Below are 26,377 nucleotides of genomic sequence, written 5' to 3' on the forward strand. Positions count from 1 at the left end.
GGGTCATGGATAACAATGGTAAAACATTCATCATTGTTAATTAATTATAAACTTGGCAAGAAATTGCATTAAATGAATTATTAATAGAATTACAAGAACGCATGAGCAACATCTCTGTAAATTATTATGAATTTCGTATGAAGATGCATTAAATGCTATATACTGACCTTTTTGGATGAAGTGATTGTCGTTTCTTATAATAAAACTACATGTTCATTCGCTCCAACATCGAATTTTTCAAACAGGATTTTGTCACTCACATTGTATAACTTATAATTTTCTGTTGACAATAACTATTTTATAACTTTCTTTTATAACTCGTTCATAAATAATTACGCATTGACTACGCAAATTAAAATATACTTTTACATTGAATTATAGTAGAAATATTGATACGATACAAATTGAATGAATTTTCGCGGGAACACGAATTGCATGACGGAAGATAATGTTTTAGTTCGCACCTCTGACTCAAAAATAAAGACATCTGCTAGAAAGTAAACATTCTAAAAAGCCTACTTTCAGGTAGTGTTCTGCACGTTCACACCTTGGACCTATTATTTCTACACTGAAGATGTTGTAAATATATCGAGTAGTCGTCAACTTCTAACATAAAGCAACGAGTTTAAATACTCACGTTACACGAGAGCATAAAGTACCAGTTACTTATAGTAATCGATAGACGAAAAATTTTCTGGAATCGAATCATGGAAATACTTTAACGTGGTACTTATTTTGAAGATGATACTTGTTATGTGGCTAACATATGATGGAAACAGAGAATGCAAAAAATATAACGGTTTTCTATAGTCAGTCACAGAAACATCATTGCAGAATATTTATCATCAAAACAGTCAAAAGTTTGATACTTATGAGTTCATTTTTATCATCACCAGTGCCTTAGTATATTTTGGTGTTTTCTAAAAGCAATAAATGCAAAATAATAATCCAAATAAATACTAAAGTTGCTTCTGTATCTTACGATAATATCAAATAAATTTTAAATGAGAAATGTGGAAAACTAAAATTAATATTAGGATTGTTTTTGATCCCTTTTCTCAAATTAATGTCTCTTGAATTTTTTGCGGTTTCTTTTTCCTTATATACTGCATACCTTGAGCATTCAATTTATTTTACATAAGTTAAAAAATCCAAATAGAAAACACTTTGGATCTCAGTACCCTTTGATGGACCAATTGTTTCATTTAGCATTAAATAAAATGCTTCATTTTCATTAAAAATGTTCATGTTGGTAATATGAAATGTTCCGAAACTTCTCAAATTCTCAATGTAATTACTCTACGTACTTGATGATATCAGATATCAGCAGAAATAAAAATGCTAAAAGATTTCTTCATTGTACATTCTCATTGCAGCAACTTGATTTTTGAAAATGAGACGAACCAAAAAAATTTTATACATAAAATTATTTTCGAAGTGATGATAAAGACAATAAATAAACTTGTAGTTTTTCTGCTAAAAACTACTCCAATAATGAAATCCAAGATCATCAGAATTTATTGAAAGAAATTACAACTATTTTAGACCAGCAATATATATATATATATATATATATACATACCCAGCGTCAAAGGTGGAGTCAACTGATCGAATGTATATATGTATTGACATCATCATCATCGTGTCCCCCCAGCAATAACGACTTTGTCCCTCAGACTTCCAAGTCAATCTCCGCTTATGCACTTAGAAAACAGTTGTGGGAATGCACATGAACACAAAAATTGAGTCTCTGTCACACGGCTCCTTCAGAGCTATCTTAAAGCTAGAAATGAATTACCTTTTGGGTGAGACAATATTAACGAAAGACCAACGTGTGTAGACCCAAAATTGCAAAAGGAACCACGGCTAGAAGCGTTTCGGAACTATATGAGTTATTCGCTGTTGTAGGCAGAGAGTAATTCCCGCTATAAGGAGTATTTTCACTATTATTTTCTTTGCTACTGATGAAGGAACTTCATATACAGTAATTCAGAAACGCGTCTAGCCGTGGTTTCTTTTTGTAATTTTGGGTCTACACATGTTGGTCTTTCCCCAGTATTATCTTAACGCTGCTCGAGGTCCTTAAGTGTATAGGTAGCCCTGGTGATAGTGAGAGATTTGGTACCGTTATTTTCGAGAGTGTGTAAATAAATAGGCTGGTACTCCGAAGCGGATTCTAGTCGGTTGAGGCCACGGGCGCAAGAGAAAACATTGGCCCCTTAAATTAGAAAAAAGTGTAAAAGTTGAGTTTTTTGTTGTCCTTCAGAAGTCGGGGACTCGGGCGCAAGCCCGGTGCAACCACCGTTAAATTCGCTTTGCTGGTACTTCCTACTAGGTAAGGGGCCAAAATATCTTTTTACCAAAAGGCTCTGTGATACTGTTAAGACGGTCATGCACTCTCTCTTATCCTATAGCCAGGCCAGCGTGTAAGCAGGAAACACCTTTGAGGGGGCCGTACTGTAGTAAATTCATGGTGTACAAAAAAATAAAATAAAATATAACTAAGTAAAAAATAAATAAATAATAAAGCACTCATACAAAATTAGATTCATCTTTGGCCCTCTGGCTGAAATTCTATCAAGCTTCAATATGTAGGAGCTCTGTGAAATGACGCAATAACCAACAATAGTTGAGCATCGAGCTTATCGTGTGTATGAAGAGCTTCTAACTCGCATGAAAATTTATGAAGAATATTCACAAAGTGATCCCTTAAGCGGAGTGTGGAAACGCATTAGCAGGAGTTTAAAAGCATAAGAATACCATTGAAGACAATCGGGATTGTAAAAAAGTAACCCGGTAAGCGGAGTGACACGTTATCCGGGTGACCCGCTAACGAGCTTTGACTGTATTTTAGTCTATATCATGATCCGAGGATTTTTTTTTTCGTATATTCTATGAGACGCATCCATCAATTTCAAATGGCGAACTTTGCAGCTACATAAATGCATGCCTTGTTCCGTTACGGCCGACAGTGAACTTCATAGCCTGGAAAAGGTTTTCTATTATCTTTAAAAGGCCACGGAAAGTAATAAGCGCTCTCTGGATTCAGTATCCATTGTCAACTAGAGGCGTGGAAACGAAATGACCGTCTCCTGGAAAAATCTCCCCGTTCTAGAGATCTTGTTAGGAAGTGGTGGGTATAAGATAGAAAAAGGCTAGCTTAACAATGCCGTCAAATATGATAGATATACGAAGATAACCTTATCGGCCTCGTTAGCGATCCAGAAATATACATGCAAGCTCATTCGTGTATTATACGGCAGCAAAAAATAAAAAAGCATGGAATTCTGTTGGGTTTTGACAGTGAATATCAGAAAAAAAAAATAGTTTCACGGAATGCTGCCACTTCGATGACTAGACGAATTTGGTATACGTCAGCACGCCGTATATACCATCACATTTCTTAGTTGCCTTATAATGATTAGTAAATGAAAAATGAATATGGCACCGTAGCGTAGATCTGTGGAGAAAATTATAACACATAGTACGTGATAGAGGGATGAGAAATGCGTATTTTATGCAGTTTTGCATTTTCCTGAAATTAAGGGGTTGGTGCACGATCTTGGCTTCCAATGATTTCCTATGGGAAAAATCACCTGCCTTTAATCAACATTTAAAAATTTTCTATTCACTTTAGGCTCTCAATTTTTTCTTCAAATTTTGTAGATATTTCTGTATAATTTAACAAGAGCTTTTAGGATTTTAGTTGCTGGTTATTCCTTTCTTTTTCGAATTTTAACTTCAACAGCATCAACGTTGCATATAGAAATATCCTCTCCACTTGTCAATACAAGATTCATTGAAAGACTGGTTATTTGTGGAGATGAAGATTACAAGGAAGAAAATTCATCAACGTTACCAAAAATCACCAAAATTTACTCATATTTTGTACCATAAAAATTTTTTATATAAAATCATTTTAATTAGAAATCCTCTCGTTAAAGCATGTAACACTGCAGTGCTGAGAGGAACACAAAGTTTTAAAATATGTGAACCCCCCATCCCCCCAGTGGTATTTGAAAAAATATTCCTTATCTGACATCTTACCCTAGATAACTAAACATTCGTCTATAATAGACTACCTAATAGATCAGTTACTGAGTAACACTGATTCAAGTTTAGTTATCTAGGCTTAAAAATAAATACGATAAACTTATTAGAATAAATCTAGGAGCTATCTGTATTTAGATAAACAACCATGATTTTTAAGGGCAGTATATTTATATTTTATCATAATTATACTGGTTTTTTATTGCTCTTGATACGTTGCTGTATTTTTGATATACTGCAGTTTAAATATATATTATACATCCATATTTTTTTATAGGCGTCTTTCTTCAGCCACCTCGTTGGACATTTTGTCAGTTGTGGCCTTTGTATTGTATTTGTATAAAAAACAAAAAAAAACATAGTTTCTAGAGAAGAGCATTTTAATGTGGAAAAAATTAGCATATATATAATTGCCTTCCAACAGTTTATAATAAAATTTCTCAAAAATACTTCTGGTGAAGGTAAAACAAAAACTCTAACGCAGTTAGACGCAAAAAGTTTTATATATTTAAAAATTGAAAAAATGTATTTCTTGGCCAATTTGCGTGCACCAACCCCTTAAAACTGTACCAGTTTTATTGCTAGTTTGATTGCCAAATGTAATAAGAGCTATGAGCATCATATTCAAATAGCTCACCTCGTCACACGCTGAACATCTAGGTTTTACTTGTTCCGCGTAATGTCGTTCACAATAGAGTTTACTGTCTTTGACGCAGTGAGTAAGGTCTACAAGAAGTTCGTCACAACTAGAACAAACAAAGCACGCCGGGTGCCAGGCAGTCCTTTCACCAAATTTCGGAGATATGACTACAACATCATTTTTCAGCATAGTTCCGTGACATTTGGCACATTCCTAAGAAGACGAAAGAAATATTTAACCAATATTATTTATTTCATAAAAAAACCATCATATGATTCATTGTACATGGAAAAATAAAGGCCAAAACGGGTATCACATTTTTCCAAATTAAGAGGGAATAAAATTAATCAAATAAATTTACACTAAAAATAAATTTGAAAATAATAATTGTGATTTATAATACACTAAAATTTTGTGTACTAAGATGATAATGAATGGTGTCACTGAAATTTGAAGAACTTATTCCTAAGATCTTACTGGATCGACGCAGAATGACATTAAAAAAGTCTTGAAGGGGTTTCAACTTACGTGTGAGGAATCCAGACATTCTCTTACATATGCGATATCTAAAGCGATTTCGTTTCGAATGTTTGCGAAGTCGTCAAAAGCCTTGTGATGTTCTTTTTCTAGAAATTTGCAATAGGCCAATGCCAAATCCTGCTTTGGCAATTGCAAGATCAATTGTTTCTCACGGTATTTTTGACCTGGAGTTTTCCAACGCGGAACTTTGTGATTTGGAAGTTGCGCAAAATATTCGTCTACCTGCGGAAATTAAACACAAAAAAATCATTTAAAATTTGTTCATGCTCATAAAAATAATTGAAATAGAATGCTATATAATATGAAATTTCTATGCAGCTAGTCTGACTGTTAAAAGCTGTTTAAAATAAATTTTGTAAAATAATACGATTTAAAAATTGTAAAACTAATCTTTTGCCCTTATAATTTTTTTTATGATTTGATGGAACAAAACAACTTTAAGAACAAAACTTTTTACATGTAAATAAAAAAAAAAATTCATCCACGTATACACACTGTTGTAATGAAATTGAGTTTTACACACTTGACACACAATGATCCGAAATTATATATAAGCGAGTTCAAGCCAATTATTTTCCAAATATATTATCAATTCATACTGTTGAATAAATTTATATTCAATATTGCACATTCGTATGTATTTGAAGTACTTTTTTATCAGAACGGGGGAAAAAATATTATCGGCTTACTAAAAATACTTTGCTTCCCGGAATAAAAATTATCGCAACCACGTTAAAAAATGTAAATGGACATTTTAAAAATATCCAGGATTTTTTCTGATTCTTCGAATACGTAATCGCACATTAAGGGGTATTTCAATGAATCATGTTATCTTTGGTTGCGATGAGCTAGAATGATAAAGTCCCGCACGAAATAAAACATTAAAAAAACAAATTAGTTACATAATCAGAAGCACGAGAAGACTTGAAAGCAAGCTTGCATCATAAGAAACTGCGATCAAACCGAAGATAGGACAAATGAATATGAAACAGCAAGAAAATGTATTAGATCCAAATCTTTCAGACGAATTTGCTCAATGCGCAACCGATGAACTTAAGGTGCCAACCTTTTCCTTCCAACTGAATAAGTATGCGAATCATCTATATTTAATTACCACGGAATATGATAGAACCACGTCTTCGAGTTTTGCGAATATTGAATATATATATACACTCTTATGTGTCCACATTAGAGCTATGCAGATTGTCCCAGATTGTCTGCGCAGCGGATATCTCTGCAACCGCTGACTTTAGAAGCATGATTTCAATTACAAAAAGTTTTCAAATGACGTGAAGTTACTTAAAATCTTGAAATTTTTTAAAGGAATCGTATACGTAAAAAAAATTAAAGAATTTAACTTTTTATACAGTCCCCGTGTGCTCAAAAACCCAATTTGAAAGTTGTTGTTGCCCCGTCTCTTCTGCGGCCAAAAAAAAAAAAAAACACACACACACAAAAAAAACACCCTGTTTCTAAGTGCAATATTCGCCGAAATATTTGAGTTCAAAAAATCGTTGAAAAGTAGGGAAAGAACAGCATAAATGAGGAGCGCACGAGAGGAGTGGTGGTAAGATGCTTGTCTACCACCGTGAAGGTTGCTGCCACGGTCCCATGTCATTAATGGCAGTAAATTGCGATATGGCCAGAGTTGGTGCTTGTTGAAGTAGTACGTAGTAGCATGTGATCGAAGGAAAGAAGCATCATCTGTTAGTTAATACTGTTCTTTCTCAACCTTTCTCCGATTTTTAGATTCAAAAATATCTCAACGAATATTGCACTTGGAAACGTGGACTTTTTTTTGTTGGCTTCAGGAGAGACAGGACAACAACTTTCAAATTGATTTTTTATGGGACAAGGTGGAGAAATAAACCTTGATTTTATATTTTAATAACTGTAGAACCCTTTGTGCAACATGAATGACATATCTGAGTTGTACCGGTTATTTGGATACATTTTCTAACTGCAAGTATGGCTCTAGGATCAACGGTTCACCAGTAAAATGCGGCAAGGGAAATTATGGAATCTTCCTGTATATACAGTAGATCTCGCGTTTAACGTTTTACAAAAACCGTCATTAAAAAACGTTGTAAGCGGGAAAATGCTTTAAACGTTAATCTTTATGAGAATTACTTGGAGTTTTGAACATAAGTAGTAGTAAAAAATAAGTAGTACTATGCGGGAAAACGTTATAAATGGAAACGATATAAGCGGGATCGATTGTATTAATATTTGATAAGAAAAATAAACACAGCATAAATCAGAGAATGAAACATTTTCCGTTAGCTAATGCCGTACTTTCTCAACTTTTCTCCGATTTATGAATTCAGAAATATTTCAGTGAATATTGAACTTAGAAACGTGGAATATTTTCTTTGTTGGTCTCATAAGAGACAGGGCAACAACTTCTTAAATACGTTATTGAGCGCACGGAGAATGTATAAAAAGTTCATTTTTCTTTATTTTTTTGTGTATACGATCTCTCAAACGAATTTTAAGATTTTAAGTAACTTCACGCCATTTGAAAACTTTTTGTAATTGAAATTATGTTTTTAAAGTCAGCGGCTGCAGAGATATCTGCTGTACAAACAATTTGGGACAGCCTGTATAGTAAGGGCTGTTTCATTCCTTTGAAATCACGCTTGCCGCCTTGGTTCAGTGGGCGTGGTCTAACAGCTGCTGCGTGACGTCACTGCTTTGATCTTTTTTTAGCATCTGCTGTATTCACGTAGCTATATCACATTTTACTTGCTTATTTCAATGTTTTAAAAGTTAGTGATTCCTCTCTCTCGTCTAAATCTAGTCCATGGCGCTGTGTCAGTGGTGTGTGCGTGTGGTATTTTGGTAACTGATTTTGGTGATTATTATGTTTTAAACAGATATGAGTTGTTGTGAGATTGCCAAAATCTTGACGCATGGGTCCACCAGGGCCAGCTAAAGATGTTCCTGAAGACGGACACCAAATCGTAAAATACGACAGTTACACCACTTCCTGGCTAGGAACGGATCCAGACCAATATGTCGGGAGGAGCGAATTAGTAGAAGTAAAGGACGTACGGTGAATAATCGTTCGTATTTTACTGGATAAAAACGATTATTTCCCATGTCTTTCAGACCCTGGGAGTGGAAAGGCATCCCAATCTGTATCCTCGCCTGTTTCTAACGGTTTCCATATGACACATCTAGTAATAACAAAGTCAACGCTTCTAGAAGTCACACCGTATTCAAATGAAACCAAGAAGACAAGTTAAAAATTTTCAGAAAGTTCAAAAGATAACTGAAATTTTCTGTGTCGAGTTGGCTTTCCAATCAACTCAATAAAATTTCACTTGTGTTCGTATTTCAACTGAAATGGATCTGAAGAAAGTATCCTTAAATATATAATGTATTGGGAATATAATAATTCATATATATATATATGTATTATGTGTATATATATATATATATAAGGTAGTGCCATAGCAATTAATGTATTACCAGGGGACAAACGAATGACTAACAAATACATAGAATAAACATTAGCATAATATACCGACAAATAATAATGGGTAACATATATTAAGCTGGGAGAAAATGAGCGATAAAAGAAAAAAATTATAACAACAATAAAACTATGGAACTCAGTCCAAACAGAGCGAGAGTAGGTGAATACACGCCAAGATAAGCAGATACGTATATTGAGTATACGTTGTGAGGGATCGAAAGTACATTAACGGGATTTTAAGAGAGGTTTAAATATTTGGATCTGAGATTAGAGTAAAAGGGGCAGTAGAAACAAACCATGATTCCAATCCTCAAAAACCGAAAGGTTGTGTACAATTTAATATCAACGAAATTTATTGTCTGATTGAGAGGACTTAACATGATGAAACACTATGCTCTAATGGAAATATCTTTAAAAATGGTATTTGACCATTGATTCATATATCAATGCTTTTACACATGTTTTTGATTGTATGCGCTATCTTACGCCGGTAAAAGGTTTTACATATCTTAGATATTTAATTTTTATGTGAATTTTCAAAGAAATGCATTATATGTAAATCTGAGTTGTGCAAAACCCCTTTTAACTGAGATATAGAAAGGGAAGAAGAAGTAATCCTTCCATTATGAAAGTTGTTTTTATATCTTTAATAAGAAAAATTTCAACTACAGTCGACGCCACTTAGAATCATGGATAATGTTATCATTTGGGTATTTTTATCACTTTAGCAAAAGACGGAACAGACCAATATCATAACATGGGAAAAAAATAGATTTTTGGTTTTGGGATTTATCTGAGGATGACGTCTTTCTCTCAGCTATCCATACGAAGGTTTTTAACAGCTGGCTGATGTGAGTGAGAGGATGTGGGTTCGATTTCCCGCAAGGGCAGTTTCTCTCTTTCCTAAATTCATCTTCGCATCAGCCAGCTGTTATAAAAACCTTCGTATAAATTAGTTACGGCCGTATTCAGCAACACAGTTTAAACTACAATCGCAGGTTAAACGATTAGCGATCGACACAGATTGGTTAAAATCCTCAATTTAACCAATCCGTTTCGATCTTCAATCATTTCACCTGCGATTGCAGTTTAAACTGTATTGGTGAATAGGGCCGTATGACAGTTCCATTCTAATGCTTACAATGACTGAGTAACAAAAGTGCAGGATTTTAACTCAAAGGAAAAAAAATTCTCTTTTAGAATAGAATAAAAAAATGGAACAATTTTTTTTAAAACCTTTTGCAACCAATTATGTGGGAAAGAAAAACAAGTTTTCCCCGTTTATACCTGTTTACCATACGTCCCGATATGTGAAACGTACTTGCAAATGGGACTTTTTCGGATACAGTTATCATTCGGTTATTGTTATCAGAAACTCCCGAATCCTGATGTGACCACATTAAGAGGCGTTGACTGTACAACACGGGAGAAATCAGTTTAGATACTATGGTTTTTTATACTTTCGATAAATCAGAAGATGAGCATCTGAAAGACTAGGATTTTCTTGAACCCAAATAAAGCCAAAAAGCCAGTTTATCAAGAATATTTTCAACCTGTTAAGCTCAATTGTTTTTATTATCGGTGGTCGAATTGTAAGAGTGTGAAATAGCTGGTCATGACTTATTCTTGTCAAACGGGATTGGTTCATTTCAAGCAAGCGTATCCAGAATTAAAAAAAAAAGTTTTAAGGGGGTTGGTTCATGATCTTGACTTCCCATGCTTTCCTATGGGAAAAATCTCCTTCCTTTAAGGAACATTTAAAATTTTTCTATTCACTTAAGGAATGACAAGCCAATAATGGGTGGAAAAACTCTTTATTTAGACGTAATTTATACGAGGACAGTACGTGTACACGTTAAGTTTCACAACAAGTGCACAAAGTTCATACTATCCATAGTTATGCACGCTTGAGGACGCACCGACCTCGTCGCAAGAATCTCCGTTGCAGCTGCAAGCGTCCGCGAAATGCCGGGTATTTTTGGAAGGGTTCGACAATCAATGCGTCTCCATTGTGAAGCGTGCATAACTGTGGATGTTAAGAGCAATTATTGTGAAACTTAGCATGTACACGTACTGTCCTCGTGTAAAGTATCGCTAAATAAAGAGTTTTTCCACCCATTATTGGATTGTCATTTCTGTATCTTCGTTTATCCTGCAGCCGATCAGGTTGTGATCATTCGTATGTGATTCTGTTTTGTGTTTTTATGTTTTGTACCTCCACTAAAAGTTTGTACGTTGAGTTTTGAATATCACCTTCTATAATCATTAGGATATCATAACAATCTCAGGAAAAACGAAGTAAAATGATATGAAAGATTATGAAATGGTGTCTTATGAAATTTCTTAATGAGATAAAATGGAGCATAAAACGCACACAATCAAAGGAATGAAATTCTAAGTTGGAATGGATGCTAGCAAAGTGTTTTGCTTCTGTACGAAAATGAGTTTGGCTTTGTACGTGCTTTATAATGACAAAGTAAAGTCATGCTACATTAGCAGATTGCAGGGAATACACTAATTTTTTACCTGCAGGAAATTTTGAAATACAGGGTGATCCAAAAGTCAGTTAACATTTGAAAGTTAAATAATTCACGGAATAATGTACGGGATAAAAATTGACACACATGCTGGAAATGACATGGTATTTAATTTAAACTGACTAAAATAATTACAAAAACGGCCAGCAGATGGCACTTTATTTAATAACAAAAGTGATAATTAGCATTACAATGCATCTGTTAGAAAGATTGATTAATATATTAATTAAAGATAGATTAAAAATCTGTCCAGTGTTATATGTCTGTTGGCCATTTTTGTAATTATTTCTTTTTAAGGTTTCAATAAAGACACATTTTGAATGTTTGATAATATTTAGACATATAATTAGATACAATTATAATTAACATATAAAGTATTTGGGGAAATACGAAATACAAATACAAAGGCCACAACGGGAAAACTGCCAAACGAGGTGGCAGAAGAAAGATGCCCATAAAAAATATGCATGCCAAATATAACGAAAATACAGCAACCCAATATAAAGCATATTCCTCGAAAGAAAAGCCCCAATAATTAGTACTATATAATACACTGCCAATAAAAAGATTATGGTTGCCTTAGTCTAAGCATAGATAGATTCTCGATTTATCCCACTATGTTCATTTATTAATTCGTTTTAAACGTGTAAATTGCGTTTAAATTCACGGCTCCCGTAGGTAAGCTATTCCATTTATTGACAACTCTATTGGAGAAAAGCTCCCTACGACACAACAACCTGGAGTTGTCTCTTACAAAACGAAACTGGTGTCCCCTTGTTGAAGCAGTTAATTGATGGTGTATTAATGAGTCTTGGTCCATACTTTTCATCCCATTGAAAATTTTAAATATTTCGTTCATATTCCCCAGACACCTGCGTTCCTGCAATGTAAAAATATTCAAGAAATTCAGTATTTCTTCACAGCTCAATCCCTGTGTAACCGAGTTTATTTAACCTATATTCAATTAGATTTTCACAAATGGTGATTCACGAGTAACTTACGTTATGATGTAAAACAGAAGAAAAATGTCATCCTTGAATTTTCTGCACTAAAATGGTGCAGTGAAACGTCATTCAGTTTCTCTCTTTTTAACCAATATATTTAGTTGAACTATCCGATGTGAAAACCCATCAAAAACGCTAAATTTATGCTAAAACATGACCAATTTTTTCCCATTCGCACTAATAATCCTCACATTGATTCGGTTTTATTCAAATTGATAATTCTAATCATTGTATATTATGTTCTAAACATGCAACTTGCAACGACAATACAAATTAAAACTCGGCGGTTATTTATTTTTTATTAGAGAGATACATTCAGAGCCGCAATTGGGGGGAGCAGGCGGGTCTGGGCGTCGAACTAGGAGGGGGGGGGCGCAAATTTCATTCGTTAAACTCTTCTTAAACATTACAAGGGGGTGCCAAAATGCGTGCTTGCCCCGGCTGACCAAGCATCGAGTTGTGACCCTAGATACATTAATGAGTGCCATTTTTATCGTTTATTTATAGTATATGACAAAGATTAATTGCTATTCTTTTTTTTCATTTCTGTGGGGAAACAATTGTTCATTTATATATAAATTTCGAGATTGGTGAATAATTAATGAATAGGTTTCTAAACCACATCAGCCTACTATTATACATCTTCTCTCTCATTTGATCACTATTCTGTCGATTCCTTCAAAGAGTTCCAACTCCCGACACATGGGGAAAATTGTGTTTCATAACATTTTGGAGTTGACAGCCAAACTACCAACTCTCGACAAAATTCACCATTTCGGGGGAAAAGTGGAAGTAAATCAGGTGAAGATAGATCGGAATTGTGTGTGGTCAAGAAATAAAAAAAAAAGCAATAGTCATATTGTAACTAACACATTCATGCAAATGTCAAGGAAGTCAAATAGAGATGATCAACTAGAGCTCGCTGCTCTATTCGTAACTTTAAATTGGTCAATACTGTGTTGAAATTTGTTGAATTTTATTTGAAAGGACATACTGATTTTTTGTTTTTTGTAGAGTTATAATATAAATATTATTTGATTCAGTATATTTTCGCGTTTTTCGAACAACTCTAGTCTTATTAATACAGTATATTTGATTGAAACACACTTACCCTTTCAGGAAGTAGTCCAGGAGGAACCCAAGCATAAATACTATGAGGAGAAACTTCAGTCTGACCGTTTTTGCAGTTTCTTGAATTGCTGAATCCTAGCCGATTTTGTATGCCATGAGCATTCTCTTCAGGAATAACATGATTTTCAATGAGTCCTTTCGAAATCTTTCCTTTCCTACAGTAAAAAGAATGATGGTGCGTTAAGTATCACTTGCAGCTTCACATGAGATCGCTATCAAAGAGAAGAATGAATTTGACTTTGTTCCTATTCAATACCAGCCTTTTCCCAGCATGTAAGGATTTTACTCCGGAATGTATTTATTTGCAGTTATAACACTACCAAAAAAAATGTAGTGTGGATTTGGTAACAGTTAATAATTCTTTTCACCTTTCACTCATTTGATGTCATCATGAGTTCTAAATAATTTCAGATTTTCTGTTGTATATATATATTTAGTATATTTTTTACGCTCCCATCTTGAAACTTTTTGAAATGAAAATGCTCTGCAGTCAAATATTAAAATTACTCATATCCAAGTTGTTACATTCAATCATGGAAACAGGAAGGAATGTGTTAAAAATGGCACTCCTGCGGTGATGATGTACGATATCTGACAAGTGCAGCTTTTCCCAGAGAACACAAAGTTTCAATGTTTTATGTTCCCTTCTCTTGAAATTCTCGCGAAATCATCAACAGTAGTACTATGATAGAATGATTGCTTGAAAAAACAGCATCTTTGTTCCCGGGAAAATTTTCTTATACATCAGACTAAAGCAGACATTTTAAGCGCGCAGCGTTAAAAACAACGCTACATTATTCCACTGCAGTGTTTGTTTGAAAGATCCAACCCATAATTCTTTCACTCGAAGTCGTTCGTTTTTGCTTCGGATTTCTGTCCAAACACTTTGAAACACGTGGCTTCTATCATGGACGGTATTTCAGTTTTCCAAAGCTTCCTGTTTCTTGGCTCTAGCTGAAAAAGAAAGAACTGACCCTTTTACTTCCCTTTATAACGCTCAATGTACGTCTGATTTAGACTTGAGCTCATCAAGAACAGCTTTTGTAAACAGCATCATTAAGGGATGCGAATTATAGCGTTCTTTCTCGCATAGAAAAATGTTGCTTCAATTTGGCTCTATTCATTCCGCAGAAACCTTGAATTTCGTGCTTTCATTACGAAAGTACCAATCAATAACAGTAAGAGAATAGTGCTATAACTTTTGTTAAACAAAAAAAAAAAGAAAAAAAGAATAAAACATACTGTATGCTTTGGCTTGAAAATATTTCTCTACAGACAGTAAATGAAAAAAAATTGGTATCTCTGCATTTTCTGGTCCCAGACTATGTATATAATTGTTTGATATATTTTCTCTTGATATCTTGCTTTGAGTGAATGGTTTAAGGATATTAGATATAACCAATTTTACATTGGGAGTTTTCAATACCATAAAGCAATAATTTGGCACATTGATTTGATTCGTACGTAGCCTGTAAAACTTGCATTATAAAATTAAGATCGACTCGTTGAAATGAAAAAATTATTACACATCACAATATATGTAAGGGGTGGGAAATGTTTTCAGATATTGTTAAACTGTAGAGACTGAATTTTTTTGTGCTAAATGTGACTCTTAATCTTTCTATCAGTTTGTCATATGGCAACGCAATCATAAACCCAATAATTTTTCCTACAAGCCCCGAATGTAGAACGAAATCTCAAGCATAGGACAGAAGTTAAACTTGGATTTTCTGGACTCGGGATTATAATTTGAAATTTTTTTCAACTGTTACGCAGAATTTAACGACAGAGGATGATGCTTATTTCGAATGACTCTCGACATGAACGACTAGCTGAAGCTATAAATGAGCTGGTGCATAAAGATCTCTATTTTATACGTCTAAATATAACTTACTATTAGAAGATATGTTTGAGAAGTGTTTATTATAAGTATTCTTCAACATCGTCTTTAGCTGCATAAACATTTTTCTTGATGGGCGCCTCACAATTTGACTGAAGAGTAAATAGAAGAGAAAACGAAACCGTTTGTGGGGTTGAGCAAAATTGCAGTGGCTACACGGCTTACGGTAGGATGATGCGATACACCGACATGTCCGTAACATTCCTCCTGATATGCTAAGAGCTATTCTTGAGAACTCAGTAATGCGATTTAACTTGCTTTCAGAAAATGGTGGTTGCCACATTGAATCTGCTTTGCAACACGTTTTAGAAACGATCAAAAACATTTTAAACGGATGTCTTCATGTCTTATTTCGTTTAACAATCTTGCATACAGCGCCATTTCCCGCCAGTGGTGACTTATTAAACCTTTTTTTTGCGGAAAATTGAATCCCATGGCCTGTAAACTATTACCAAGTTTGATAACATTTTGTACAGTAGTTTTCCTTTTATGGCCATTTCCAAGCGTAACTTCAATTATAAAGACCCTGTATAATGAGAGGAACTGGATTTTTTTTATGCTCGTATGCGGCAGTTGACCAATAAAACATGAAGTGAAATGAGCAGAAGTACTGAATGATGCTTCGATAGATCAGGGGCCTGTAAACTTCACAACATGATTTGAATGAATCCGAAAATGTGTATATGCTTTTAAAGGGTATTTTGAAGAAATAAATTTAGTCTCATTCTGATCATAGAATTTTTGTTTAAACTTTTTTGAAGACCCCTCGTATTTTAGTTATGTGCATGTTTTATCAATATCTCAAAAAAATGTTAATTGTTTTGTTTTATTTCTTTAAATACAGTACACAACCGTTATTTCTGGTTTTCTCAGTTTGACAGTGCTCAGTTAAAATATAACAATTATGAGCAACCTAAAAGATAAAACAAATATGAAGTAGAATAATATGCATCGCAAGTGCTTACTTTGTTCTTGTAAGCCGTTTTGGGTACTTTTCATGTCTCATGTTTGACGTTTTAAAATGAAGAGCGGCGTTTTTTCATCTTCAGACATAAAAGTTGTTTGTTTAACCTCAGCACTTTTCTCTTCTAATCGTACCTTGCAATAAAACGACCAGACCTAACGATTTTTTTTATTGGTTTTAGGTGTAAAAATTTGTGAACGTACGAAGGTTTTATTCTTGGAAGGAAGGCGTATCCTGTAAAATATTTTGAGCACGTCACAAACCTTCTTTCTCATTCAGAATATATCAGCAAAAATAAAATTAAAAAAATGAAGACGTGGCATTTGGTAAGGATAATATTTGGCAAACAAATAAGTTCTTGTGGGCTATCTGCAAAATTCGATTAACCTTGAGCCTATTTTTTCTGATGTCTTGCTAAGAATATAGAGCAATGAGGAGAAAGGTATTCATAATCTATGAATTATGATTCTACTTAGAACTGATAACAACGAGTGCGTGTATGCATTTTGAATGTCTACTTGAAATGTGAAGTTTAGTAATTTATTAAATAACAGCACTTTTTTTCACTGAAAATTGCACCACCCTAGTTGCTAAGGTTAGTTTCATTTTAAATTATAGACATATGTTGTATATAAAGATCACTTTCATACACATTCACTGATAAGTATTCTGCTGTCATTTAGCTGGAAAAAATACCACGATTTCATCCGAGTTTCAAACCGATTGAGAGTTATAATCATGAAATGTTTATGGTATACAAAACATTTTCGTTAAGATTTTAATCATAAAATAATGAATGTTTGTGTGTGTGAACGCATTTCTTCTGACACAAATTTTATTAAGTGCAAACAAAACAACTTGCTAAATTAAGGGTGTATTCATCTTGTTGGTTATCTGATATTCTCTATTATGGATATCGTGTCTCAGAGTGTGGCAATGCTACCACTCACAAGATATCACTCTCTAAAATTGATCCCGTATGCGACCACACCCAAACCAAAAGCAAAACTTAGTGGAAATATGAGATCTATGAAGCTATTCGACCTGTATATAGAAACGATTCTGAGCAAACTGGTTTCATTTTTCAACTCACAGCACCCCCATGTCACTTTACATTACGAGAACAAAGCTAAGTTTTATGATGTCCCATACTGTTTTTGTGTCATACCCATTTGACCATACCTAAAAGAAAAGCATAGTCCATTGCATTCATTCAATTGATCAGAAACTGTATATTTTAGATATTGTTGAATACATAACCGAATTAATTTACTGTAAGAACTTACCTTCAAAATTGAGGGGTTTTAGAGTATTGGACTGGATTAAATATGAAAGGTATACCTTTATTAAATATGTAATTAACTCACCTGGAGTATGAACCACGAAGAAAATTGTTCTATTTCCAATCCTTTAAGTTTTGCAGCGAAGTCTTGATTCTATTTTTCGACTTTTTACAAGAAATATATTTCTAATAAAATAATACTATTTTTTCCCGTCTTTTAGACGTTAGCTATTTCAGTATTGTGTTTTATTTGTGCTACCTACCAGTTCTGAATGTTCGTGTCGTGCATGGATGTTCACAAGGTGCTGCCGGAAGTGTGAATCTGGCAAATTGAATGAATATACTTCTCAAAAATCGGAAAAAAGTTGAGAAAAAAAGCATAAAAACTAATGAACAAGCTCATTACGCTGGTCTTTCCCAACTAATCTCCAATTTTTGAATTCAAATATCTCAATGAATTTTTTTTTTTGTTGGCCTCAAGAGAGACAGGGCAACAACTTTCTAATTGGATTTTTGAGGACAAGGTGTCCTATAAAAAGTTTATTTTTATATTTCAATAACTGTGTTACCCCTTGCAATATGATTAACGTATCTGAGGTCTACACGTTATTTGAATACTTTTTGTAATTGGAAGTATGCCTCTAGGATCAACGGTTCGCCAGTGAAATGCGGCCAAGGGACTTTCCTTACTACCCAGTATATTCTTACTTAGCATTGGATTTATTGGTCAACATTCTGCTTATGATTGAAGATGACGATATTTATGGTGTCGTACAAATGATCATGTATAATTGCAGGAAAACTATATAAATAAATTATCAAAAATGACATATAAGTCACCATTTACTTATCTACGAAAATACTGCACATGCACGTCAAGATAGCTAAACCAGACACCATTCGAAAAGATCGTTAAGATTGTTTTACAGATCGTGCGACAGAATCCTGGAAAATATATAAATAAATATAAAAGATGGATACAGCAAATGAAATGTGTAACAGAGGAACGGCATATGGCCACATCGGATGTAGCTCAATCACGAAGGTTGAACGACGCAACGTTCAGAAATGAAGCGTAACGTTGGAGAGATGCGGAAGAAAAACGACGTCGTGGCTTTTGTGGCCATCTGAGATCTAAATTTGCAAGGCTTGTTGTATGTCAAGGCAAGAGGCAATTTGCCGTCTTCACTTTCTTTATCCTCAGCTATCTGTCTTACTTTTCTCTTGTCTCGCTCATTCTCCTCACACACACGCACTACGTTGTACGCCTTTTTACTTGATGATGTTTCATAGCAAAGAGTTCCAAAGAACTAGCAAAGCGCGTGATTCTAGTTTCTCTCACGCAATCCTCTCTTCTTCAGATCATGCGGCGGAAGCTTTTGCTCTTTTATCTTTTTTTTTTTTGATTTGTGGTTGTCTTTATCAGATTCCAGAAGAAGAAGGAGGAGGAGACACAAGCAATCTCACTTTCGTCTCGTAATTCTTCAAGGCCAACATCAATATACCTGTATACGATAACCACCATTACATTAATTCAATCGCTATCAAATTTGTAGCTTTTCTGATTCCCCTCGTGATTTCTTCGTTTTCTCTCAGTTTATTTTTTTAAATTTTTTAAACTTGATGGTATTTTACAGATGTAACGTGTGTGTGTGTGTGTATATTGTATCCCCCCGCATTAGCTAGCATGCCAAGAAACAGCGAGGGAGACCAGCATGCCCGGAATACCCGTATTTTTCGACTTGTTGGAGAAATTCGAATCCCAGATTCTATAAAATTCCTGAATATATTGACTCTAATAATCGATTGAATTTAAAACAGGGTCTTTTTGTTACATTTCGGATTTTTTCTATTTTATGAACTGTTTTTTAGTAGTTCTGGCTTCATTTTTGTTTTTGCTCCATTGTGCCACCACAAATCTTGATTAATTAAAAATGTTGGACACTAGGTATATTCGTTTACGTATTGGAATAAGATGGGAATATGAGCAGGCTGCAAAGCATTTTTTTCATTTCTTGATAATGCGTATAAGAGTATAATAAGCAGAACAAAAAAAATTAAATAATTGCATTACAAAACATAATTTAATTCAAAAGCAAGAGCATATTGCTTCAATTTTTGAGCATGCAGAAAACGTGCAGGATAGCAGGATACAGTATCTGTATTTCTTATTATAGGTTGACGTTAATTAAGTTGGAGCAATAATTAAATGATCAATTTTTAATACCGTTTTCAAATTCCCATGTTGAACACGTTTGTTTCAATGAAAAACCATTTTTTTTAATTTTGATTCGCTTATTCGCTTATAAATCTAGTTCTTAATATGAATTGTTATCGGTCTTTTGATGTATTGAACTTCGCTTTAACCGGTATGCCAGGAATTAATCAGACACTAACATTCTAAGAGGTGGTGTCCCCAATTTTACGGCCTGCCGGCTGATGCGGGGGGAATACGGTATATCAATAGTCTTTAAATTCAGACCTGAAACAAATGGCAATTGACAAAATAGCAGCCAAGAACATTAGGATTGATAACGAATGATTTTTACCATCTTATAACATAAACGTCAGGTTAACGCCTGAATTTTTCATCGTGAGTTGAAATATTTCTATAGATATATGTGTATATACACATATCCACTTCATATACAGTGAAACCCCGTTCTAGTGCCACAAGTTTTCAGTCAGCAAATCAGCAAATAGTCCATATAGGGATTATAATGTAAAAAACCCGTTTTTTAGCGCCAACTCGTTATAACGTTAAACTATTTCTTGGATGTATACTGTGAGTCTGTTTCATTTTCCGAGAATTTTCCCATTTCTTCTCCCATCTCATTTGGCTTTTTTTTTTCGAAAAGAGTTGGGGATTTACCCTTTTCATTCCACTGTTATTACCGGTCAACATAATCAAAGTTTAGAGAAATGACTTAAAGAACAAAGAATGGTGTGGTCGGGGGGAGGGAGGGTCTAGAATGCAAATTTTTCATGAATACTTGAACGTTGAAAGGGACCTTAAACTAAACACCCTATGGGGAAAGTGTATAATGAGCACCAGTTTGCTCAACGCCGCCAAAATAAGTTTTCGACATTTCATGTTTTTTACTCGCTGGTCATTAAATTTCCAGTGGTATAGGCAGTCATGGGTAACAGGGTCACAACTAAATGTGCGGTCAGCCGGAGCAAGTACGCATTTCAATGTGCTCTAGTAATGTTGAAGGAGAGGTTAAAGAATGAACTTTGCGCCCCCTCTTGTCCGGCACTCGGGGCACCAGACGTGCTTGTTCCCTGGTCATTAAGAAATCATCTCCTTCGATTTGCTCTATTCAATCATGTTAAAAAGAATTGTTCTATCAATAACTGAAAAACAGGTAATTTTTTATTATAAAACTAATATATACGGACTAATAACAATTCCGCCATTATTTCCCTTTGTTTTTCACTTGTAAAATATGTTGCAAAATTTATGAACAATTGCACTAATTTGAAAAGCAAGTGTGCTTTTCTGTTAGGATTCAATTTAGTTCACAATTTTATGAATTTTCTCATCTTAAAAAATTGAATGGGTGTAGGTTACTTTAATTATGTATGAATTTATGTAATGGAGCTACTGTGAAACGGTATTCCGACCGTGATCAGATATAAATGTCAAACTCGTTGTAGCGCCAAATCTTTTTTTGACGGATCGTGACGTTATAACGGGGTTCGACTGCACTTGTGTTCAAGCCGAGAAACTTTGTTAGAGAATTCGTTCCTTCATTGGAGGGAAGGGGTGGTTAATGGGTCAGTTTTAGAGTTTAAAAACAAAAATCAGTCGTTTTAACCAGCACTTCTTGTACAGGCTGCATAGGTAACAAGGCGTATGGAATTTTACTGGCGAACCATTGGTCCTAGAGACATACCCCCAATTAGAAAAAATATACAAATCACCTGTAGTACTCAGATATGGCATTCATGTTTCGAGGGGGGTTGTATAGTTATTAAAATAAAATAAAAAACTTTATATACAGTCGCCGTGTGACCAAAACCCAATAAGAAAGTTGTTGCTTTGACTCTCCTGTTTCCAAAAAAATAATAATATTAAATAAAAAAAATATAAAAAACTCCACGTTTTTAAGTGCATTATTCGCTGGGATATTCGAATTTGAAAAACGAAGGAAAGTTGGGAAAAAACATCATTAAATACGGGTAAAAAACGGTTTACCTTTTACCTTTCATTCTACCGTAGGCATAAGTCCTCCACTATATTTCACTTTTTTAGAAGTTGGGATAGTTTACTGGCAATTTTAACCAAAGCTTTATTCTTGTCGCAAAATTAAATTCTAAGTCTTGACTAATTTGGGTTATAAATAAAATGGAACAATTTTTGATTTAACTCCTTCACGTACAAGCTGTTGCTGATAAATTTGAATGATCTGTATTAGACCTATAGGCCATAAATATGTTAGCCTTGTTCGCACATTAAAAAAAGAAGAAAGGGAAAGAAAGCAATATAAGGGTGAGGAAGAACGATAAAGACAAATAGATAATTAGATAAGAAAGTTAGAGAGATAAGAGATAAGTACCTTTGCTTTTTCACACTCACATACGTGCTCTATTTCTAACTTCCATGTACAGTCTACAGGGTGTCCTGTAAGTGCTAATGCAACTTTTATCTCATCAACCATCCGTCGTAGAGGTATGATTCCAATTTAAAAAAAAGCTTAAAAGGCATTAAAAAATTACCCTGCACCAGTTTTGAGAGTGAAAATACAGTGTGTCAAAAAATAAAAAAAATCTTTATTACGGTCCCCTTGCCCTCTAACTTTCAATTAGAAGGTTCTTGCCCTGTATCTCCTGAGGCCAATAGGAAAAAAATCCATGTTTCTAAGTGCAATATTCGCTAAGATATTTGAATTCGAAAATCGGAGAAAAGTTATGAAAGAACAGAAAAACTAACGCTCCTTTCTTTTATTTTTTATGCTGTATTTTCCTAACTTTTCTCCCATTTTTGAATTCGAATATCTCAGCGAATATTGCGCTCAAAAATACGGAAGTTCTTTAGCTGGCCTCAGGAGAGACAGGACAACTTTCAAACTGGAAAATAGAGGACAGGGGATCCGTATGAAAATTTAAATTTTTTATTCTATCTCACACAATATTTCCACTATCGAAACTGGCACAGAGGGATTTCTGAACACATTTGGAGCATTTTTTTAAATTGAAACTATACCTCTACGACAGCCGGTTGATGAGATAAAGACCGCATTGGCCCTTACAGGACCCCCTGTATAATCGAAGAATTAGTTTTGAGAAAGATACATTATATGTGGGGAGGAGGAACGCCGTTGAGAACGAGGAGGAGGAAAAGCTGAGGGGAACAAAGACGGGAAAACACACACAAAACTTTGTTTCATGGGGTTACAATAAAGCTTCGCAATGAGGGAAAAAAAATAAGATGTTGGAGAAACCGTCATCTATATTTAATTCATTCCACTGGCATTTGGGAGCAATATTACGTCCCTGTTCGTAAACGGGTTAAACATTAGAACTTTTTTCTCTTCTAAAATTTCGTAATAAAAAAAAATTCGTAATTCGTAAAAAATTCGTAACGCACATGATTTATTTACTGGAGCATTGAACCGAATATTACTTTACGTTTGAGCGCCAACAAAATCACAGATCTTTGCTAAAAGTGAACCTAATTTTCAGGAGATTGAAAAAAAATTCTATAAAAATTTCCTTCCTGCAATATAAGGCCACAGAATATAAATGCAGTAGAAAGTTTACATATAATGTTCCGCTCACATTGATTCTGCTGCAAGATGGAGTGGCGAGGCAAAATGTGGTATATCAATTGTTTTCAACCTCAAACTTCTTGAAGTAGAATTGATCTTTATGAATTTAAATCCTAACGCTTTTGTTTAAAAGTGATAGATTCAGTCTCTTGCATAAGATAAGTAGCTTCACAGAAACATTCAAAAGGCAAAATATTTTTGGCTGTGATAAACAATTTTGCGCACTATTTAATACAAAAATTACGAGCTTAAAATTAAATGGATGACTGGAATTTGATTGAAACCCGTGAAGTTGAAAAGGAACCCGTTTCATCGTTGTTCTAAATTCTTTTTAGGTTTATAAAAAAAACCACTTCCTTGGTTAGTTTCCAAATGTATTGTGTCACAGCTTACAAAGCTGATTTTACTCGGCAATTACTGTCGCCAACGCAACATCCCATAAAACTCTATAACACATGCATATTCATCCATTAAAAACTCACGATTACAAATCAGCTTTATTTCAACCCTTCATTTTCAACAATTTAGATTAAACAGTCAACGAAACTTCTATCGATTTCAGTGCAGAGATTTTTTCAATTTACTAGTTATGCATGATTATTACTCGATAAATTAGATAATACAGAAAGGAAAATAAACTCATCTAGATGGTTGTAACTTTCCACGTCTTCTGTTTCTCATAGGCATTCTAAGAAGAGTTTGAATTTCCAACTAGTAAATTAATTCGTAAAATCATCAAGAACTTTTATCGCCAAAAAAACATTCATCAAACGATGTGCTAAAATGCCATTCACACCATACTGACACAGCTTTAAAACATCAAACTATAATGTGTTCCTACACAACGGTTGCATTTCCGAGCTGAAACAATGTCACTTTTGTCAATAGTAGGGGAGACTGCTACACCCTGGAACATTATTTTTCAAACTTTTTTTTCCTCACAGTCAGTTTTTTACGTAAAATTTCACTAAATTCATTTTTAGTAACTGTATACTGTATGAAACATGACATAAATATTAAATTACTTTTTTTCTCACTTTAATCATGAAATACGGATTTTTGAAAAGGCAATAATTTTCCAATGTACAACAAGGTATGTACTTGTATCTTGAAGCATGCGCTGTTTTACTTTGAACAGGGTAAAATTACAAAGGTAAAAAATTACAAATGTGGTTACAGGAAAAACAATATAAGTTTTTTTAAAAATATAAATCATATATTGAAATATAAAATATCAAAATAATGACACAAATATGATTGTTAATACATATAAGCAAAAGTAAAAATAATGGAAGTAGTAGCATATTTATATTGATGAAATGTGTAATTATTCTTTAATATACTGGTGGAAAGAAAATTATGTTCCTAAATCTTTAGTTCTGCCAGTGCCTTTGATTGATTGTAAGTAATTGCATTAGAGATACAACACGCGTGATGTAAATATTTGCTGTACCTGGCATTGATAAATAATAAAATATTTTTTCACCTCTCCTCCTAAAGAAATTCATCTGATAAAAGTTTGTGTTGGACGCCATACCACACTGTACAATATATGTTTTTTTTTCAAAAAACTTGATTAGGAAATAATCGAAGGTAGAATGGAAGAGAAGAAATAGATGTAAGATTTTTTATAGGAAAAAAATTTGGAACTAAAATTTAAAATATAAATTGTATTTATAAAAGTAAAAAAAAAAAGTATTAAAATTAGTGTAAGTTGAGTATTCCAAGGTAAAACTTGCAAAATTTAAAGTTTTATGTTATTCCAAGGTAAAACTAGCAAAATTTAAAGGTTTATGTTATTCCAAGGTAAAACTAGCAAAATTTAAAGGTTTATGTTATTCCAAGGTAAAACTAGCAAAATTTAAAGTTTTATTTTATACAAAAATTGCCACGTTTTCAAGACAAATAAATTCAATTGGTCGAATTGTTATTCCAATTTGCTGGCTCCTTTTTTCAATGCTATAGTCAACGCATTGAATTATCAATGCTATAAACAAAGAGCTGGAACCACGTTTAATTGTAAGGGGTTACGTATTTCTAATCTCTTGCACTCCAAAAAAAAAATCAGCTAGACAGCAATATTGTCAAAACTATTTCAAGTGTTTCAAGGTTTCCTATGATCAAGGAACAAGTTTCTCCTATGTTCCATTTGATCTCAATCGAAATATGAATCAGTTATTTATTAGCCCCACAAACGAGGTCTAAGATTTTATCGCTATAAAATGAAGATATCATTGACAAAAGTATAGATGTAGGAAAAACTCGTGCAAAGTAAGAGTTGAAACAGATTATTCCTATCATTTTGGCAATCAATTTCATCATGGAAAAGAAAAAAAAAAAAGTTCAAAAAAATAAAAATGAACTCTGCAACAAAAGGCTGAGAAGGAGAAAAAAACAGAAACCGAAGCCAAATTCAAGTGAGTCAGCTGTGTGAGTAAGCACAAACCACGCGCTAGCTAAACTCTGGATTCATTTTTTTGTTTTGAATCTAATATGTATATGCCAATATAAAAGTTTTTGAGACTTACTGTTCGTTTTTCCACCTGCGGCCATTGAGGATCGGCCTTCGGCCAGCAGGACATCTAGGGCTGTCGGCGAAGATTTCGGAATTTGTCGTTGCCGTACGAGAACCTGCAGCAGCAGCCAAAGGAGAATGAGCAGCCGCCATTCGGTAAAAAAAGCTCGTTATAGTTTTCTGGATTTTGCCCGCTGCAGGACGCTGCTCCCCAGGATATGCTGGAGCCAAAAAAAGTCTCGTGCGCGGGAACTCAAAATAACCGCCGTGCGAATGGATCGATGGTACCAAGAGCATCTCTCAGCCAATAAACGTCTTGCAAGTGAGTTTCGGCGGCAATTCGCACGTCACTATTGGTAAATTGGTCATTTTGAGAGTCCAAAAACTTTGAGTTGAAAATATCTCAACCGCTTCTGTATCAAGGAAAAAAAACCACTTCCGAGTTAGAGGGAACATCACTTTGGCAACCGTCAATTGACTTTTAATTCATACGAAGGAAAAATAGCGCGCGAAACATGTATCTCTTATGTGAAATTAAACTATTTATTACATTTTGTGT

At 34.1% G+C, this 26,377-nt stretch overlaps 1 protein-coding gene across 2 annotated transcripts in view; it reads right to left on the reverse strand.

Moving 5' to 3' along the window:
* The window catches only part of LOC149085460 (four and a half LIM domains protein 2-like), a 56,531-nt gene extending 30,544 nt beyond the window's left edge, over positions 1-25,987 (reverse strand). Inside the window, exons 1-4 of one of the 2 annotated variants that reach the window (XM_089233474.1) lie at positions 25,832-25,987; positions 13,364-13,538; positions 5,219-5,452; positions 4,688-4,903 (exon numbers count right to left, since the gene is read on the reverse strand). In XM_089233474.1, coding sequence (XP_089089600.1) covers positions 4,688-4,903; positions 5,219-5,452; positions 13,364-13,538; positions 25,832-25,971 — 765 coding nt within the window. In that variant the 5' untranslated portion in view covers positions 25,972-25,987. Of the gene's footprint in view, positions 1-167; positions 282-4,687; positions 4,904-5,218; positions 5,453-13,363; positions 13,539-25,831 lie in introns of those variants that run through there. The other variant, XM_089233477.1, reaches the window with a different exon arrangement.
* Between the last annotated feature and the right edge of the window lie 390 nt (positions 25,988-26,377).

The sequence above is a fragment of the Pholcus phalangioides genome, unplaced genomic scaffold, assembly GCF_987345545.1.
Source record: "Pholcus phalangioides strain wild (caught in Gottingen) unplaced genomic scaffold, Ppha-v1.0 ptg000007l_1, whole genome shotgun sequence".
Lineage (NCBI taxonomy): Eukaryota > Metazoa > Arthropoda > Arachnida > Araneae > Pholcidae > Pholcus > Pholcus phalangioides.